We start from the raw sequence: 19,948 nt of genomic DNA on the forward strand, positions 1-19,948 counted from the left end.
CATATAAACAACAGATTTGAAAAAAAAAGATTGAGGAACAATGCCATTCATTTGAGATAAAATGATTCCCAATTCATATTACTCTGTAAAAACTCTAAGAAAATAACTCACAATAGAGAACATACTAGTTCTTCCTTCTCTTTCTTTCTTTCTTTCTTTCTTTCTTTCTTTCTTTCTTCCTTCCTTCCTTCCTTCCTTCCTTCCTTCCTTCCTTCAACCCTTCCTTCCTTCCATTTTTTTTTAAGCCTTGAGTTAAATGCCTACAGGGGATAAAATAATCTTAAATTCTAGAATACTGGACTATAAAAATCTCTTAAGCCTCTTGGATTTTTAACTCATAAATCCAAATAAGCTGCAATAATGGTGTCAAGATTGTCATTTAGGATGTTTCCACTCTATTAGATTTACTGGTGTACAAATCCACTCTCATAGTGTTGACATTTATTGAACATCTAGGACACTGCACCTGGACAGAGGTCTTCATGTGGCTGCCAGTCATTTAAAAAGTAATGTGCAGACCATCTGAGTAGCCCTTTTTTTGTATCCATAAGAGAAATATATCCTGCAAAAGCTTCCTACAACTGATTTTCAAGAGCAAAATAGAAAATGGTTCCAGACTAACAGTGCACTGTAACTTCTGCAACAAAACAGACTGGTGCCTGACCTGTTGGGAGCTCAATCAGAAAAAACTGTTCCTGGGTAATTCAAGTCCAGTTTTGTATAGTCCCTCTGTTCCTTCTGTGCAATGGAATGTGACACAATTCCTGAGATATCAGCTGTAGACTCCATCTGCTTGGAAAAAGCAAATCTTCTTTGAGCAACCAGGAGTTCCTGAAGGCTTTGTTTCTTCATAGCTGACACTCTCCAAAAATTACTGGGTGGCTTCCATGTAATTTTCTCATATTGCTACTTCACAGGAATAATTTAGTCAGACAAAGCTTGCCTGCTAATGAGGTACCACAAAGCTCTTTCTATTCCAATGTCTGATTGATAGGTCTGGCAGACCCATCCAAGTATCCTGGATTTGGATGTTTTCAAAATCTGGTCAGACTCTCTCTCAATAATTGCTTTTATACAACAAAATTGCCCATATCAAAAGATGTTCTTTAAAAAAAAGTAGCAGTCTCTTAATGACCTTCAAAATAACAGGGAGGGGAGGGAAGTCTCAGGGAAGGGAAGGGAAGTTTCAGGGAAGGAAAGGAAAGTTTCAGGGAAGGGAAGTTTCAGGGAAGTTTCAGGGAAGTTTCAGGGAAGTTTCAGGGAAGTTCAGGGAAGTTTCAGGGAAGTTTCAGGGAAGTTTCAGGGAAGTTTCAGGGAAGGGAAGGGAAGGGAAGGGAAGGGAAGGGAAGGGAAGGGAAGGGAAGGGAAGGGAAGGGAAGGGAAGGGAAGGGAAGGGAAGGGAAGGGAAGGGAAGGGAAGGGAAGGGAAGGGAAGTTTCAGGCTAGGGAAGTTTCAGGGAAGGGAAGGGAAGTTTCAGGGAAGTTTCAGGGAAGTTTCAGGGAAGTTTCAGGGAAGTTTCAGGGAAGTTTCAGGGAAGTTTCAGGGAAGGGAAGGGAAGGGAAGGGAAGGGAAGGGAAGGGAAGGGAAGGGAAGGGAAGGGAAGGGAAGGGAAGGGAATCGACGAGACGGGGAAGGGAAGGGAAGGGAAGGGAAGGGAAGGGAAGGGAAGGGAAGGGAAGGGAAGGGAAGGGAAGGGAAGGGAAGGGAAGGGAAGGGAAGGGAAGGGAAGGGAAGGGAAGGGAAGGGAAGGGAAGGGAAGGGAAGGGAAGGGAAGGGAAGTTTCAGGGAAGGGAAGGGAAGGGAAGGGAAGGGAAGGGAAGGGAAGGGAAGGGAAGGGAAGGGAAGGGAAGGGAAGGGAAGGGAAGGGAAGGGAAGGGAAGGGAAGGGAAGGGAAGGGAAGGGAAGGGAAGGGAAGGGAAGGGAAGTTTCAGGGAAGTTTCAGGGAAGGGAAGGGAAGGGAAGGGAAGGGAAGGGAAGTTTCAGGGAAGTTTCAGGGAAGGGAAGGGAAGTTTCAGGGAAGTTTCAGGGAAGGGAAGTTTCAGGGAAGGGAAGGGAAGTTTCAGGGAAGGGAAGTTTCAGGGAAGGGAAGTTTCAGGGAAGGGAAGTTTCAGGGAAGGGAAGGGAAGTTTCAGGGAAGGGAAGTTTCAGGGAAGGGAAGGGAAGTTTCAGGGAAGGGAAGTTTCAGGGAAGGGAAGGGAAGGGAAGGGAAGGGAAGGGAAGGGAAGGGAAGGGAAGGGAAGTTTCAGGGAAGTTTCAGGGAAGGGAAGGGAAGGGAAGGGAAGGGAAGGGAAGGGAAGGGAAGGGAAGGGAAGGGAAGGGAAGGGAAGGGAAGGGAAGGGAAGGGAAGTTTCAGGGAAGGGAAGGGAAGGGAAGGGAAGGGAAGGGAAGGGAAGGGAAGGGAAGGGAAGGGAAGGGAAGGGAAGGGAAGGGAAGGGAAGGGAAGGGAAGGGAAGGGAAGGGAAGGGAAGGGAAGGGAAGGGAAGGGAAGGGAAGGGAAGGGAAGGGAAGGGAAGGGAAGGGAAGGGAAGGGAAGGGAAGGGAAGGGAAGGGAAGGGAAGGGAAGGGAAGGGAAGGGAAGGGAAGAACTGAGATTCTGAGTTAATAAGTCTTTATATATTGTGATAGCTTCCTCTGACTTGAACTTCATCCAGCACTCATTGCTGCTGCAAATATGGCAGCATGGATATTGCAGGCAATGCAGTTATGGATGAGGCAGGTACCCTGAGGATCTCACTGAAAGAATGTGCAAAATAGAGACAAGTACACATAAGTTTATTATTTTTCTGCCATCACCCAAAAATGAAGGCTAAATAAAGGCTGCAATTCCACAGCAGTGAGGCCATCAGAAGATAGCAACAGCTAGAAGAGAGAAGGGATTCCAAGCAAGGAATTCTCCCAGACTTTAAAATTTCCTTTCACAGCTCTCATCGCCTGGCTTAATTCTATGGTTTGTGTTTTCTAGTATTGTAATAGTGCTATGCTTTCTTTTCCTGAATGACCAATAAACTGAAAAGCCAGCACTGGCTTTTGTAGCTGAACTGACCATATCACAAGTACAGATTTAGTTTCCTCATCCAGTTCAGACTATCACACTGAATGACATTCCTCTGACACCTCCATCAGAGACTTGGGACAACTGACAAGCTGTACTTTCCTGCCTGTCTTTAAGCTCTTTAAGCTCACCAGTGACAGATACTAGCTGGCTGTGTGTGGTTTCACAGTCTGCTGAAAGGAAATGGGTTATTTAATGCCATTTCCAGCCAGTCTGACTAATCTGTTAGCTCTGCACTGCACAGAACAAGTACATGGTCACAAGGTAGTGTGGAACACTAGATGGGGATGGAACAGTTAGTATCATCATTTGAGGTCATATGCCATTACTGTGACTGTCTAAATTACCTCCAAAATGAGACATGAAAGGGTGTTTGTTCCTGAAACATTTATGTTCTCTATCAGATGACAACCATATTAGCCTACCCTAGTTTTTTGTTAGCTTTTATACCCTTAAACTTGAGAGAAAAATATGACAACTTATTTCTTTTTGTCTTATTCTTCTGTTTTTTTCCCATGAAAAAGGGTTCTGAAGTTTCTTTTTATTTTTTCCTCAGGTACTACAAGCAGCAAATTTTGGAACAAACTGTTCTGCTTCATTATTTTAGAGCAAAAAATATTCTAGAATGCAAATATCCATAATAGGACTAGGGATCTTACAGGTTTGTTGAAAAGAAGATATTTCTTAGCCACTTGAGAGCATGCTGGGTCTTCAGTCTAATTCAATGTGTTTTGCAAAGAAAGGAAGGGATATGATTTTACTTATTTAAGCAAAGCCCTTAAGCACATTAAGTATTTAAAACATTGAGACTGAACATACTTAATTGCTTTGCTGTATTTGAGTCATAATGATTATTGCAATAATTAGTGTATGCTTAGTTATTTCTTGTCAGTGCATGCATTTAAGGGTTATTGAATGAATAAACTTATTAATAATATTTGCAGTAAGAAAAGGAAATATAATTAGCTTTAATATGGTAAAATATATTTTACTTTAAAAACTCCCTCTCCATGCAACAAAGTGTAACAAACTTGTGAGAGGATTTGGAAATTCTCCATGTGTTTGGGTTTTCTGTTGGATTCTTGGTTGTTTGGGGGTGTTTGTGTGTGCAGAACGTGGGGGGTTTTCTTTGTATGGTTTGGGGTTTTGTTTGTCAGAGGGGGGAATGGTGTGGCTTTGAGGAAATACCTCAAACAGGAAACAGAGAAGTTTTCAAAAACAATGTCTGTCCCATTTTGCCTTCTGGTCTGAGCATTCAGGCTTCACACCCTTTAATTTTGACAGTTGTTGTGGCCCCCAGTCCTTTCAGACTGTTTTCCTCCTAAATGGAACCCAGAATCATTGAGATCCCAAATCTCATGCACGCATCACAAACATGGAACTGGAAAATGTGTAACTTTCAGCCAGCAGTTGATTCCTCATGGCTTGAAAACAATTTTTCCCCATGCTGTGACCCTCCCTATATGTTAGCTTCCAAGACTGCTTTGAGTTCTGAAATTTCCTGTTTTCTACAAATTTGTGGAGGGAGGGAAAAGAAATGCCTTTTAACAGTAATTTTAAGATGTTCTAATTTCAATTAATCTTTCAAACACTTCACCAAGTTTCTTGTGTAAACAGATTACTATTTTGACTTTTAACAGTGACAGCACTGGGACATGATTCTGCTTTATGTTGTTTAGGTTTTTTTCCTGAGCATTAGGAGACAAAAATTTAAAATTCACTTACAAGCAAGCTATTAAACGATTCATTTTGAATTTTCTACTTAATAGTTAATTGATAACATTCCTTTTCTTCCTTAGACCCATACCCTAATAAATTAAACTTGACAAAACATAAAATAATATGGCAGTTCTTACTAGTATATTATTAAAGAAATTTGGAAACATTTACATGTTTGAGGTGTTTCATTCTCAGCAGGATTTATGGACAATATAAATTTTGCTTGGTGTTATGTTGATGTGCTTTATAAAAGACTACAAGATTTTTTGAAAGCATGTTGAAATCTCAGTTTTGTACAATACATCATGCTTAAAAACTAGTTTTATTCTCAAATGTATTAGTCCAATTAATCTCAAGTAGGAAAAATTCACAATCAAGAAACAGCAATTGCAAAAAAGACACAGCTATGTTATCATCTTGATTTTCCAGAGTATATTTTCACACGAGAATGATTTTAGATTTAGATAACCATAACGCACAGTTACCTATAAACTAAATATACATTGTTTTCTTCTGCTGCATCAGTAATATGAACTTCTCTTGAGTATGTATGGTCTTCTAGCTTTGTTCACATGTAGCTGCCTTTTCAGAATATAGGGATTTTTTCTCTTTGTGATTTCCTTTTCTTGGCTTGAGTTCTCTAGGTCAAAAGCATCTTGCTGAAGTAACTGTAGGATGCAAGAAGAGACACAATGTTATCTACTTTTTTTCATAATGAAGATTATAAACCCCCCAAAATTTTAATAAAATATTTTTTAATATCTGCCACGGAGAAAGATCTTTACTATATTAGCTGCAGCATTAATCAAAAAAGAAAAAAGACAAAACACAAGGCACAAACCTAAAATCAGGCTAAGATGAGCTGAGCTCTACAGAAGTGATATTTAAATTCCACTTCAACAAATTAGATAATTGGTTTTGATTAGGAAGGAAAGCTGGTATCCCCCTTAGACTAAAACTCAAATTGACTGAAAGTTTTTAATGACTATCACTCTGTTATCACACATTTAGGTTAAACACCTACACACACTGCTTGCTGGTTTCATCTTTTGAGAAATATTTTAAAGTAAAACTTCTTGCAAAGCAGGGAACTGTGGTTAAGACATATGGGTTACAGCATATTTGGTTCTAGGGTAGCTCCTTCCTAGCAATAAATGCACTGATGAAGAGTCTTCAGAAAACTCTGGTTCTCAAAGAGGTTGCAGTCCTTTGAATGGACCACCTGAGCTATTTTGAGCATTGAGAATATATAGAGTTATATACAGAAAAGCCAAACAAAGCAAAACCCAAACAAACAAAAAACAAACAACAAACAAAAGAAAAATATCTGCATTCAGCTAGACTGTACATGAACTTGAGATAGATGAAGAAATTTGCTTTCTGGAAAGCAGGTAGTGACATTGAGTTATCTTTTTTCACTACACAAAGCAGCTTTTAGTGTAACATCTAACAATGCAAGTGGATTGCACCTAGTGTGCTTCTGTGTAATCACTGTAATCACTGTACTAAATAAATATCACAAATGGGCTATAAACAACCATTAAGAGCTGTAATCTTCATACAATCACAATGTCAACTTCAAGGGCCCTCTTTAGGTGTAGGAAAACAAGAAGCAGGAGTTATCTTACTGCCAGTTTCCTAGCAATGATAAGAAAACCACAGCATCTAGTAAAATGGTGTGTACACACGGGCATGTATCCCTACATTTTGAATCCAGTTTGCCTTAGGGTCTTAAAACAGAAACACTGGCTACATTTATTTATGCCTAAATAGATCTACAGTAACTTCATGTCTGTTAAGCTGATATTAATTATGTTTTCTGGCATTGTGATGATTTTCATATGTTTGATTACCTGGAATGGCTACAAAGAGTGGGGAAAGTATGTAGTTAAGGAAAGTTCTCATTTATCCATGGCTCATTGTAAGAAACATACACTCAGATCACCAGAAACTGCACTAACTCAATACTCTTCTTCACTAATTCACTATTGAAAGAGGCATATTAGAGGTATTAGAGAATATACAAACAGGCAGGAAAGCTCAGATAATGTGATGGAGATCACATGGATATGGATTTTTACAGCATCAGTACAAACAGAGCCTGGGACTTCAACAGCAGCAGAAACATGCATTTGTGACAGTTTGTGTTACCTCCCAATGCTGAAAGGCTCTGCTGTGGCAAACTTTCTGGAGTTGATATACTGTCAGCATTGCTTCCAAGCTGAAGCCATCCAGAGCAGCAGGGAACTGTCTTCCTGGAACCAGATCCTCCTCATCTACCTCTACTGTTTCCCCCATTTGGTTGTTTATGTTGTTGACAAGATTGCAGACATTTAGCAGGGTCATTTTCCAGTAAGGAAGTTTTGCTCTGTTAATCTGAAAATAAAAACACCCACTATTTAATGCATTTTGGGTTTTTTTTTTTTTTTGTAGTCATGTGCTGCATTCAAACATTTTGTTAGAAACAAGTTTATGTTTCTGAAGTGCTTTTCATCTGGTCAGCTTTTAGGCAATAATTAGAGTGCTGAACCTAGGACAGCTCATTTATTACACACGCCAAGTCTGCTTCCTTGCAGCCTTGCCCCCCAGGTAGATATAAATGATGAAAAAACCAAACTGCTACCAAACCAGAATGGCAGCATTTCATAGTCATTCTGCACAGGTGCAAACAAAAACACAGATGGAAATTAATATAATATAAATTCACAGGTGTAAATAAGGATAATGAATCAAACCCACTGGATAAATTCCCAGCTCAGGAATCCAAGCTGGATGCCTGTGGTTAACTAGACACTCCTCCCTAGTTCAGAACAAATAGCAGTCATCTCAGAGAAAAGGAATGGAGTCTCTGCTTCAGGACAAGCTGTCTGATGAGTCTACATCCAAAGTTACAGAATCTGTAAGCCCCAGGAGTTTTGAAGGCTGGAAAGTCAATAGCCTGGGAGTTGTTAATTGAAGGTCTATTGGCATAGGAAAATGGATGAAAGATAAAACAGAGCTGTGAAAACAAAGTATTCCTGATTTGGTGACTGGACTGAAAAACTGAGACCCACAGTATTTAGGTGGTCCATAGTGAACCTGTCCAGAGATGATACAGAAAGACAGAAAAAAGGAATTTTCACCATGGTTTGTATCAAATTTTGCTTGTTCCAGTAAAGCATCATTGCATTATACGTGAGTTTTTAAACCATTTTAAAGAAAGGTTGATAATCATGATTTTTACTTTTCTACTGGTATAGTTTTTTCCAAGCAGTTGTGGCAGTAGTCTTCTTCCATTTTCATTACCAATAGAAAGGAGTAAATTTAAAACTTAATTCCTATATAATTTACTGCTTTCCATGATTTTGTCATTTTTTTCCATTCTCCCAATATTAATTATTTCTTCCACATTGTATTGTTTTTAGTGCTGAGTATAGAATTTAGTTTCCTTAAACTAGAACTGGTGACATAGCAATCTCCAATCAAAATCCAAATGGCAAATTCCTGTTTATTCCTGGCAAGGATTTCCTTGGTGAGCACATTAGTATTGTACCTTACCTATGAACTGAAATGTAGTTGCTTCTTTTCCAGTATGTAGGAAGTTAAATATGGGTATGACACTAACACAGACCTTGCCTTTCACACATACTTGACAGCACTAATGCAGTGCTTACATCAGGTAATCACATAACCAGTTTCTTCAGAGCACCTTCCTAAAAAAGGGGTCTTGAATGCAAGATTTATGTATATTCATCACACTTGACTGTTTTTTGAAGGAAAAGAAAGAAAATTCAGAGAAAGGAGGAAGAAACGAGAAAAGTTGACATGACTCAGCATTAGGTACAAAAAAGTTTTCTTTTGGCCATGATCATTACTCCAACGTGCACTGATACATGCACACCCTTCAAAATGAGAATGATTTAGCCTTTTAATAAAACTGCTGTGCATTCTCAGATTCCTGACAACATTCCAGAAAAATAAGATTGTTTTGAGCCTGAGAAAACAAATCTGAAATCTTATTTGGAAGCTTGTAATTGGTTCTGCACTCTTTACTTTGAGCTCATCTGTTGTCCCATTGAAGTACCCTAGTTAGCCTATCACATTATTTAAAAAGATGTGACAGCTTCAAAACAAAATTAATCTCTTTGCAGAATATCTAATTTCATTAACAGAAGCTGAACTAGGAAAAGGCCAAATGTTCAATGCAATTTCAAAATGTTCTTTGGCCATTTTAATATATTTTTGAAATACAATAATATGGAGCTTTCCATGACAAATGGGGAGGCTTCTCCAGTTCACTGTTCTCTCCTGCGTAAACAAAAGCACTGCAATGGCTAAGTTGCAATGGAGCATGGAATCTAGAGGCAGTGCTACATCAGCAAGTGAGATTTCTGAGTTAAGTAGGAACCAAAAACATTCCAGTGGATGGAAACAGAAGAATAAAGGATAGGGTAATTTTTCATGCTTTCTTGCATACTTTATAGAATCTTTTTTATCTAAAGTTACTACTTTATATGTCTGATGCGCATTTATGCATAAAGTAACTTTCCTCTGTGTGTTAGCAAAATAGTTAAATAGCAGATTTCCTTAGGTGAAAATTGTCTTAGCTCCTACTTATGAGGTTAGGAGAAAACAAATTTGCAGTGCTGTCTGCAAGCTTCTAACAATATTTTATTTGTTAAGGGATGTGTCATTCCTGATAATGCCATGCATATATCTCCTCAAAGTATTTTTACTTGGGTACACCTGATTCTGACTTACTGCTACCATTGACAATTCAATCAGAGTGAATTTTGGGTTATTTTAACTGAACATGGAGTTTTCCAGGTCATATCCAGTCACTGAGGAGAGCAGCCACATTACTTTTCTGCACCACTATTACAGAGAGCATTAAAATCAGATTACTTTGCTTTTAGGGTGAGGGAAAACATCTGAGGCAGTTATCCTAAAGGTATATGTGAAAACCCAGTTTAAGATGATGATGATCCAAATGTTCAGCTTAATTTACAATATATTATATATTTTATATTATTTGCAATAGATTTTATGTTTTATACATTTATGCATATTTTCCACACAGGTCTAAGCATTATCAACTACAATAGCTCAACACATGTTTTAGAAAACACCTACACAATAAAACAAGGAACCTATATCTGCCAAGAGAGAACTAATTTTTTAAGAGAAACTTGAAAAATATCTGAGAATGATCTGAAGAAACAAATGAGACTTCAGTATGAACTAGAATTTAAAAGGTATATGAATACTGAAGTGAATATGATGTATTTCCACTGTTAAATATTATTGTAAAATAAGAATCAGATATATAACTTTTCACACTTCATGGATCTTGAAAGAGAATTTAAGATCATCTAAGAAACTGAAATAAGTTTATTTCCTTCGCTGACAACTGGCTTGTCCTATGCAAGACAAAAGAGATTCCCAAGTTATAATTTATATGATATTCTATTTCAATTTCTGGTTGAATGATGCCTCTGATAGTTTGCTTAAGATACTTCTTTTGTTATAATCCCTCCATACATCCCAAATGCTATTTCTCATTAGGAAAAATTATATCTGCTTTTTACATTCTTCTCCTTATCTAGTAAAAGTAGATAAAAAGCAAGGTTATAATGAAGTAAAAATCCCAAGCTAGTGTAGGATCTCTGTGGTCCCTTTCCATAAAAGTAGTTGAATTTTGTTCAGATTGTAACCACAGAAATAATATCTTTAATCAGATAGAGCACTGAGTTCTGTTAAAGAAGGAATTCTTCCATGGTGTATTAATGCCTGTAAACCTTATTAATTTTCATGTGATGACTGCGTCAGGAAGTCAGTAGCTCCTAGGTAGCTGTAGGTTCCTCTACTTCTAGGCAGCTCCTCAGACAAGGAGCTAAACTCTCTGGGTAAATAAAGTCATAAATAGGCATCCTACAGCAAAAAAAAAAAATCAGTGGGTCCATGATTTCATAAAATTAATGTTGGGTGGGATCCCACAGGTGAAGTATATTCTAGGGATGACATATTCTCCAAGGAATAGTTTAGGTTTTCTTTTTTTCTAAATGACATAATCTCAATCTTCTTTGAGTTCAAAATATTATTCATGCAGCTAGTGTTTTCAAGCAAGCATTTAGGAAGCTGGAAATAGAGTTATCTCTTTGATATGAATAGAGTTTTCTATTTAAAACAAAAGAGAGAGAGGAGATAACTGTCCACATATTTTTGACAAGTCAGATTTTGTTGTTTTATCAGATCTTCCAAATGGCTTTTTGCATTTTATCTTAGAGAAAAAAAAAAAAAAAAAAAAAAAAAAAAAAAAAAAAAAAAAAAAAGACATAGCATTTTAAGGGCTTGTTTGATCCCTGCATCTTGGTTCAGATGTAACAGCAGGGAAGGGTGACAAACTGTATTAGGTGATGAAGACAGGTTGCATGAATTATTTCTTTAAGGAGAGTGATTCAGCATATAGGTGGCTTTGAAGAGCAACTTGAAAAGGGGCAGCAGGCACTGGACAGCAGTCTGTGAAGTTAAAGGCATAAGGCAGTTCTTTCCATAATATTGGACAGCCAACTGAATATTGCAAGAGGTATGCTTAAACCTGGCTATAGTCCTCATACTATAGTCCACAAGTGCCTACTTAGGTAAATTTTTTGTTCTATCAAATACTAAACCCACAAGTGATAATGCATTTTGCTGCAATTTTAGATCTCAGCTTTCATAAACAGTACCTTTTTTCCCATCTTAATGCTGTTTAAATTGCTAGGATTTCCTTTGCTGATTACCAAGTCAGTGTCAAATACAGTTAGTGCAATTTAACAGTAATTGCCCTCAAATGGAACCAGATCTCAGGCACAACACAAGACAGCTATTACACATACTGTCTTCAAATTTGTCTATCACACCAGAGCCATAATTTGTTGTAATAAGGGTTAAAATCTAGCAGCAGACAGCAGAAAAAAAATATTTCAGTAATTAATGGGATAGTGATATTACTCTTGTAGAAGATTTGATACACAGTTTTTAGTGCTTCCACCATGTCTTGCTTTGATGTCAAGAGACAACATATATTCAATTAATGAACTTTATATGGTGATTTAAGGAAGTATAATACAGGATTAAAGCATGTCTCCAACATGAATCTACTGCTTCTGTCAACTTCAAGTGTCAGTTGACTGCAGTAAATACCCTAAGGAAGCTGAATAGCCAGCTACATGACATCAAAAAACGTAAGAGGATTATGGCAAACACCAGGACATTATTAACTGCTGCAATATATTTGTGTATTTGGAGTTACCTGAGCTTGTGCTCTGTGGTGAGAGGGAGGATAAGATGGAAGTTATGTTCACAGATCCATTAAAGTCAGTATCAGAAATACCAATAGCTGCAGGATTTTATTCTAGGGTGTGCTATGCTTTGCTACACATAAAAAAAACCTATTTTTGTAAGCCTCCTACATTTAAATGTGTCTCAGAAAAGGAGTAGTTATTAAATCTTTCTGTACCTTAGAAAAGCAAGTGGCCAACAGGTTTATTTGTAATCTAAGGTTAACTCTCATGCCAGTAAAGAACACTGAGATCTAAGAACTGCCAGACCAGATAAAGAAAATGCATTTTCTGGCCTTGTACTTCTAGTCTATCCAACAGTCCTGTGGAAAAAGTCACATAAACTTAAATACAATATATGCAGGAGTTTTCCTGGCAGGTTTTGTCCTTAGCCTTCAACTAGTCATTGGCTTATGAAAATTTCTTTTTTGGAGGAGAAACTATTAATTTCTCATTTTGTTTTTCATTACATTTAAGTACCACTTAAACTTTATTGGAATAATGAATTAAAATATCCACCCTTAAACCCATAGCACTTGTTTCACAGTTTGTTCTTTATATGTCACTGCAGATATATCAGACATACATAGTTCCTAAATAATTTATGGAAGATAATTGTGTTGAGAAAGTGTCTATCAGACTATCCAATACATACGTGCAACACTTTCTGCTTCACCTTGTCAATATGAGGTTTTCACTGAATTTTTATATATTCATGTTAAATAACATAAACATTATTCACAGTCTGGAAACCTGTCAAGGAAATGCCATTTACAATGTTAGTATTTTCACAATCATGTCCCCATGTTCCTGTACTGACACTCTGATTGAAACCTTGAACCAAAATTGGCATATGCATTAACTATTTTTGCTCTATGATTATCTTAGTTTTATATGCACATAAGAAGAGTTGTGCACAAAAATCGCACTTACAGATTTGACTCAAGGTTAATTTAGCTTTCATCGGGCATAATCTTATTGGAAGCACATTTCCTCACATAAATTTACATCTCTGTACATAACACAGCTTTGACAGTTTAATGAAAGTACCAGTGTTACAACTGAGGAACACGTTTAGTGTGTCACATCAACACCTTTAAATTTCCTTTGAACTGGAACAAATCTTGCACCAAAGTAAAACCTAACACTGAACTTTTCTGTCTAGATCATAGGTTATTACTTTGTGCAAAGACTTTTGGGTTTGTAATGAGAATTCATTTGCTCCCTCCCTGTCAGGTAAAGGAAGAAAAATAATTACCTTTGATGTGTACATATTGGTCAATAAATCTGCTTCCAATGCTTTCATTTCCTCTTCTGAATCTGGGAATAAACCAGAAACATATGTTTATTATGTGATCATAAATCATGGATATTTCAACTCAGTATGCAGAACTTAGACATTTAAACAATTTTTTAAATAAGCAATAAACACAAACACCAGTGACCTAGAGGGACTGGCAGGAGTCTTCAGTCAACAGCAATATTGTGTTAAAAATAAATACTCAATACATTTTTAAAGCATGATCAAGCTTACTGAACTGAATGGAAATGTTCATTTATCTCAGTTTCACAGCAGAAAGGCTCATTAAACTGCAATTCCTTCAGTATAAAAAGCTGCTGCAATATTTTTCATTTTCTTCATAATAAATATTTGCCACCTTTGCTTACTTTTGAAGAAAAAATTGAATATTTATTTTCAAATAATATTTATTTAAGTAGAAATTATTTAGGTAAACAGCAGTTATGATTACTTGATTAATAATCAATATTCTTGATTATTCTTAATTAAATTAAGGGTATTTTTACTGATGGGAGAGAACCCAGCTTGACCAGCTTATGATACAAACTCTTGACCATGTATATACAAAAAGAAAGTATTCTGACTGGAAGTCTAGGGATTTTCTTTACTAATGCAATCAACCTTTGATGGCACAGTAGACTTGCAAGTCCTGTGATTTGGTAAATAAGGTAGAGATTGCTATGGAAAAAGAAAATACACAGACACATTTCTCCACACAGCATCACAGTTGAGAATCACAATGAAGATCTGGTGCCTTGGTAGCAGCAATCACAGTTCAAAAAGAAAAAAACTTGAAGGAATCAGTTAAGTCTTCAGGTGAAACAGAGTTCCACATAGCTTTTACCTTTCCTGGAATGCCAACAGTCCAAAACCAAACAATGCACTAATATTTCAAACCACACTAAACCAAAACATGTTTGATAGTCATATAGGTCACATCTTACTTCCTTTGAAATTATCAGTGCTGTTGGCATGTAAGACCCTACCACTGAATCTGTGGATAGATTCTGCCTCTGTCTTCATTCCAGGGGCCAATGCCACTCTGTGTCACCACCTTTCACAGCACATGAGACTGTGAGGAGCCACAAGCATGTGCCAATGTGTCACAGGTTTCTGTCAGCACAGAAGCCACCCAATACAATGCTCTTAAAAATCAGTCATGTTCAATCTTAATAAATCTCACCTCTACTGGAACTTTGTTTCTTCTTTAGGAAATTCTTCTAAATATCAATGCTTACTCGCTTCTGATTTCAAGTCTAATTTATTTCTAATTACAAATGTATCCATGGTTTGCAAATAAATTCCTACAATATATATGATACCTTTCTATTTGCTGTATTTACCCATCATGTATTTATTTAGAGGAATCACTGCTCTTTCCAGCTTAGTGTTTTTGTGCATCCTTACAAGATTAGCAAAGATCACTGTATCTTTTCATCAAAAACCATTGCCCTAGAAATCCCTTAAAAGCTTCATTGAAGGGCTATGCACAGATTTATTGGACTCTTACCTATTTTCCTTCCTTGCAAAAGCCTTGTATTCCCCAGCTCATCAGAGCAGCCCTCTTCTGTACTTGAAGTGTTCTCAAGAGAGAACAGCATAGTACAGGTTGCTTCAGAAGCCTCAATACTTAACAACCTTAATGCTTACCATTAGATACAGAGGGTATCTGTCTTATATATCTTTTGGTTTTGTTTATCTTTTGTGGCTGAAAAACCCCCCAAAAACAGGTTAGATAACAAGATAATGTCTTTTATTCCTCAGATTTCCAACGGTTGTGCTTTGGTTAAAAAGGAGCTTTTAACAGGAATCTCTATTATTTCCTAAACCACTGCACTTTGTATTGTTGCACTGCTTCTTATTCCTATTATTTAGGTCATCAAAAACTTCTGTGTGTCAGGCATATCCCCTTCCTCTGTAGGGATGCTCCTGTTCACCTTTGCATTACCAACACAAAAGATTAATTCAATTTTTTTAGCATCAAAGCTATTGCATTACTTGCTGTAATGTTGATCTACAACCAGCCTTATTTCATATTTTAAATTTTCATATCAAAAAGGACTTGTTGTAGACCAATCAGCAAGTCACTAGCAACTGATCTCCAAGCTAAAGCCTTTCAGCCCTTTCAGTAGGAATGGCAGTCAGTTTTAGCAGCTTTACCATTAGCCAAAGTTCTGCTGGCAGCACAAGATCACCTCAGCTGAATTTCAATGATAGCATCTCCTGTGAGCAGGTGAGCACACACGGAATGACAGCATCATGATTTTTGGTGTCCTGGGTCACAGCAATTGAGAACAATAAAAGGACTTGTGCCTGTTTAGGACCTGGTTTTTGTTTCTATAAAGGATGGAAAATAGCTTCCACACATCAAGGTTGGAAGATAGCTGCAGGCATGAAAGATGGGAAGGAAGGTATTAAGAAGCATTTGGATTTAAAAAAAGAAATCTAGAGGACATTATTTAGGAGTCATGATTCCTTGAGTGAAGAATAAAATAAGGCTTGGAGGGAGAGAAGGAAGCATGTTCAGATAATTCAGGAGTGAAAAAAGATGGATGAGGAGCAAAAGCATAAAAAGAAGAGAGCAGAGCATAAAAAGTCTGGATACACATTATTGTTAAAATCAGAAAATTCACACAGTTTGGTGTATTCTTGATTCTACTGACAAGAAAAATAGTTTCTATTCATATAATCACATTTTAAAGGAACAAGTACATTCTACAGGTACATATTTTCACCTGAGGGCAAAAATTTTCAAAAGAAAATTTAACAGTCATTTACTTTATGGTATAATTGTCCATATTAGTAATAAATTATTTGTGCCCCTTCACATAAGCTTATCTGTGGCATTTCTCATTTACAAATACATTTCAAATTTTCAATCAAATAAACCATTGTGTTAGTTCCCCATACAATCTGGCTTCTGGGGTTTTTTTTATAAACCTATTTTAATCCCCACTTAAATATTTTTACTTTAGAGGTCTTTCATTCAGGCTCTGTAAGGAGTTGAATTTGAAACTGCTTCACGGAAAATACTGATGAGGAATTAGTTTAAAAAGCTTAGAAATATAAGGGAAGAAAAAATTGTTAAACTTTGTCACTAAGATCATGCATTCTCTAAAATACACAGAACAATTATATTTAAACTGTAATAAAATGCAGGTATCATGTGGTTTACATTTTTCTTCTGCAGGGGAATACCAACTGGAAACTTCCATCTAAAATGAGAATTAGGAATTCTGAGTCCCTCTGAATGCTAAAGTTGAAAAATGAAGTTGCCTGTAAATTTACCCAGTAATTTAGTGGAGTGAAAAATTAATTTACAAGTTAGTTAAGATTGGATTTTGTAGGCTATTCTGCTTCATATATGTGTGCATACAGCTGTTTAACTACCGCCATACCTATTTGGTCACAAACTTTAGGCATAAATGGCATATGCTTAAGATGTGTAATTTTTCAAAGAAGCAGGAAGTGCATTTTCATATATCATTCTCCTTCTGAGCTTTTTAAGGCAGCTGCTCTTGGGAAAGAAATACATTTACATCAATCTTGTTACTATGTGATCTGCCTGTGTTTCAATGGCTTTTTTTGGTCATCATTTCAGATTGGTCATTAACAACTTTTTCTCCAGATTATAAAATTATATTTCTCTCTAAAAAGTGACTGAAGAGCATACATATTCATGTTAATTTGGATTACAACAGCTATTCATACGAGTCGCAGAAATTACAATTTGTATCTTAATTTGGAAATACATGATACTCAATGAACAGCAGCACAACCAAGCAGATGGTCTGCACTGATTTGTATTTCCAATGACTAGTCTGCACTGATTGCCGTGGTCTGGATGCTGCGAGGAGGAATGGGTCATACGAAGGGAGAAAGTTAGAGAAGTGATTTAAAAAAATGATGCTGGCCAGAACCCGTTATCAGAGCCGGTTCCCGGGCGCCGAACGGGGACAGCCGGCGAGCCTGAAGCGACCTCACTTTGTGCGCACCCCGCTTGCTCTGGGTGCCCCTCGGGGCTCCGGGAGCGCTCGGCGCGGTGCGGGGCGGTGCGGGGCACTTACCGGAGCACAGGCTGCAGGAGGCCAGGGCCAGCAGCACCACGCACACCAGCTGGGCTCTCATCCTTGCCGCGCCGCCCTCTAGAAAGTAAAGTCCATAAATCCTGGGGAGAGACGGAGAGAGAGAGAGACAGAGAGAGACAGAGAGAGACAGACAGAGCCGAGCCGCTCCTCGCCCTCGGCACGCGTGCTGGCGGGCGGCTGCAGGCACCAGACGGGGGACCCAGACCCTTCCCCAACTATATAAGCCGCGGGGTGATGTCACGGCGGTGCCGGCATCGCCTCCTGACGGAGCTCCCTCCCTCTGCCCCCTCCCGCTGCCCGCTCCGCTCCGCTGACGCCACCGGCCGCCTGACGCACGCCGAGCCCCGCGGGCGCGCAGCGAGCCCCCGCACCCCGCTCTGCCCGAAGGACCTGCCCGGGGATCCTGATGCTATCAGCGTTACCGTCCAAAAAAGTTCCCGCAGGTGCTCGGTCCCCGCGGGGAGCCGTCCTCGTGCGGTTGACGCCCTTTGTCTTTCATCTGCGGAACCTTTCCCTGCAGCCGGGGAAAGAACCGGAGACGGCGGGGATGCTAAACCGGGGCTGGGCAGGGAACGCCTGACATGGGGCACGGCGGGGATATAGCCCTGGCCGTGGGCAGGGGTGCTGCATCGGGCACGGGTAGTAGGAAAAAGAGGGGGAGAAACAAAAGGGAAGTCTGCGTGCGTGAGAGATGGAGGAAGATAACGGGAAAAGCCGCTTCATACAGTGCTTCATAAATGCGCAAAAAATTGAGGGCCGGCCAGGCGACACTCCCTGTTACTTCTGAAGAGCGCTTGCCACAGCCACCCGCTGCGGTTTCAAGAGAGCGAGCGCTCCTCAGAGACATCTCTCTCAGGATGCACTTTTCCCTGTTGCTTTCCCGCTAGGCATCCTTCCTGGAGCACTGGCAGCGGTGGGAGGGGAGCGGGACGCGCCGGGACCCCCGGCGGAGGAGGGACGGGCGCTCTGCCCCGGGCGGGGCGCGGAGGGGCGGGAGCGGGTCCCCATCTCTGCATCCCGAGCCCGGCTGCCCAAAGCTGCTCCGGGCTCCCTGCCTGCCTCCAGCTCTCAGCTCCCGAGCCGTAAAGCCCCGCAAAATGACCCGAAGGTGAGGGCAGGGTAACCTCCAACGTGTGAGTATAAAAACGTAAAGCTGAAGACTGGCGTCAGCCTCCATCACGCTACTGCTTTTGCTGTAAAGGGTTTTTTTTTTTGTTGTTGTTTCTTTTCTTCTCAGATACAGACGAATGCTCCATATGTTGAATACAGATTCAGATACAATGCAGAACATTTCTGTCTCTCTGAATACATTTAAGGACAGATACACGTGTCACACATAGCAGGAACACACGCTGCCAGTAGATTCTTCTGTCGTGGATGTTCCCTTCACTGCAGAAATGTTCCTTTAAAGTGCAAAGAGAGGGTTGTTGTTTTCCTCCCATATTTCTGTGACTGAATAGGTGTCTCAGAAACGCACAGAATTTTCGAAATCCTGCCATAAGGAACACCTGGTGAGAAAAAGTTTAATTAACTGAATTCTTTCTTCCCCGAAAGAACTTTTGCAGCACAAGATAATTTAAATTCAAATGTTACTTTGGGTTTATGGTGGAATAAATACACACTGAAATGAAACAGAGTACACTGTGGTGGTATTAGATGTTTTAAGAACACGGACTTTTGCATGGAGTTGGGAACACATCCTTCTGTACTACTGATAGAGAAAATAAAAGCAAACAGAACCCCAAATCCCTGAAACACGTTTATCCCATTTTATGGGATGTGCTAGTCCAGCAGAAAGTTGAAGCTATCATTCAACTGCCTGAGAACCGAGGTTAGATGAGGTAGACACTAGCACTTCCCTCTAGTCCTATTTTCTATTATTTCTGTGATATAGAAAGACCAATCTGCAGCTAATTTCACTCTGTGGGTGTTCAATAGTTGAGAAGGCTCTATGAATGAGAATCATATTTCATAGATATTTTCTAGTGCCCACTTTCTGTCACGGAGTTCTTCAATAGTCTAATTACCCATATTCTTATGTAACTGGAATTTAAAGGAATGATTTTATTTTTCCTCAGGAAGAGAGTAATTCCATTTTTCCTGCCATTAAAATCTGTGCCTTTTTTTTTTTTTTTTTCTCTGAGGTAATATTTGTTAGTGATTTGAAAGGGACAAGTATACCGTATGTTTTGAACCATAATGGTTTTTTGCCACTGGTCTGTTTCCATTTCCTTTTTCTTGGAAACTGATAAGGTAGAAACTTCAGTGTTGGTAAACTTCTTTGCTTTCTTAAAGTGTTTTATATTCCTGACATATTATCTGGATCGGGCTCAACTGAGCTTGGACAATTATATTTTCTTTTCAGTAGAACTAAGCCGTCATCTGTTTCTCAGTTACTCTTTTACTTACGTTTTCTACCTCTTTCCTACATCTGCACCTTATACTGCTTCACAAAGAATTGTATAATAGGAATTTTAACCCTTTCAAC

General features: G+C 38.8%; 1 protein-coding gene across 1 annotated transcript; it reads right to left on the bottom strand.

Annotated features, from left to right (window-relative positions):
• Window positions 1-5,074: 5,074 nt before the first annotated feature.
• On the bottom strand, window positions 5,075-17,792 carry NTS (neurotensin). Its single transcript, XM_056482277.1, has 4 exons — window positions 17,440-17,792; window positions 13,331-13,392; window positions 6,923-7,147; window positions 5,075-5,439 (listed from the first exon to the last, which is right to left on the bottom strand). The coding sequence occupies exons 1-4, from the start codon at window positions 17,498-17,500 to the stop codon at window positions 5,293-5,295; spliced, it is 495 nt and encodes a 164-aa protein (XP_056338252.1). The 5' UTR covers window positions 17,501-17,792; the 3' UTR covers window positions 5,075-5,292.
• Window positions 17,793-19,948: the final 2,156 nt, after the last annotated feature.

Source organism: Oenanthe melanoleuca, chromosome 1A (assembly GCF_029582105.1).
Source record: "Oenanthe melanoleuca isolate GR-GAL-2019-014 chromosome 1A, OMel1.0, whole genome shotgun sequence".
NCBI classification, from domain to species: Eukaryota; Metazoa; Chordata; class Aves; order Passeriformes; family Muscicapidae; genus Oenanthe; species Oenanthe melanoleuca.

Excerpts from the sequence above, each read along its gene's own strand:
- NTS (XM_056482277.1), bottom strand. The coding sequence starts at position 17,500 with ATGAGAGCCCAGCTGGTGTGCGTGGTGCTGCTGGCCCTGGCCTCCTGC. Across the intron at positions 13,393-17,439 it reads CTCCTGCAGCCTGTGCTCCG|ATTCAGAAGAGGAAATGAAA; the intron begins GTAAGTGCCCCG and ends GTTTATTCCCAG. Across the intron at positions 7,148-13,330 it reads CCAATATGTACACATCAAAG|ATTAACAGAGCAAAACTTCC; the intron begins GTAATTATTTTT and ends TTTTATTTTCAG.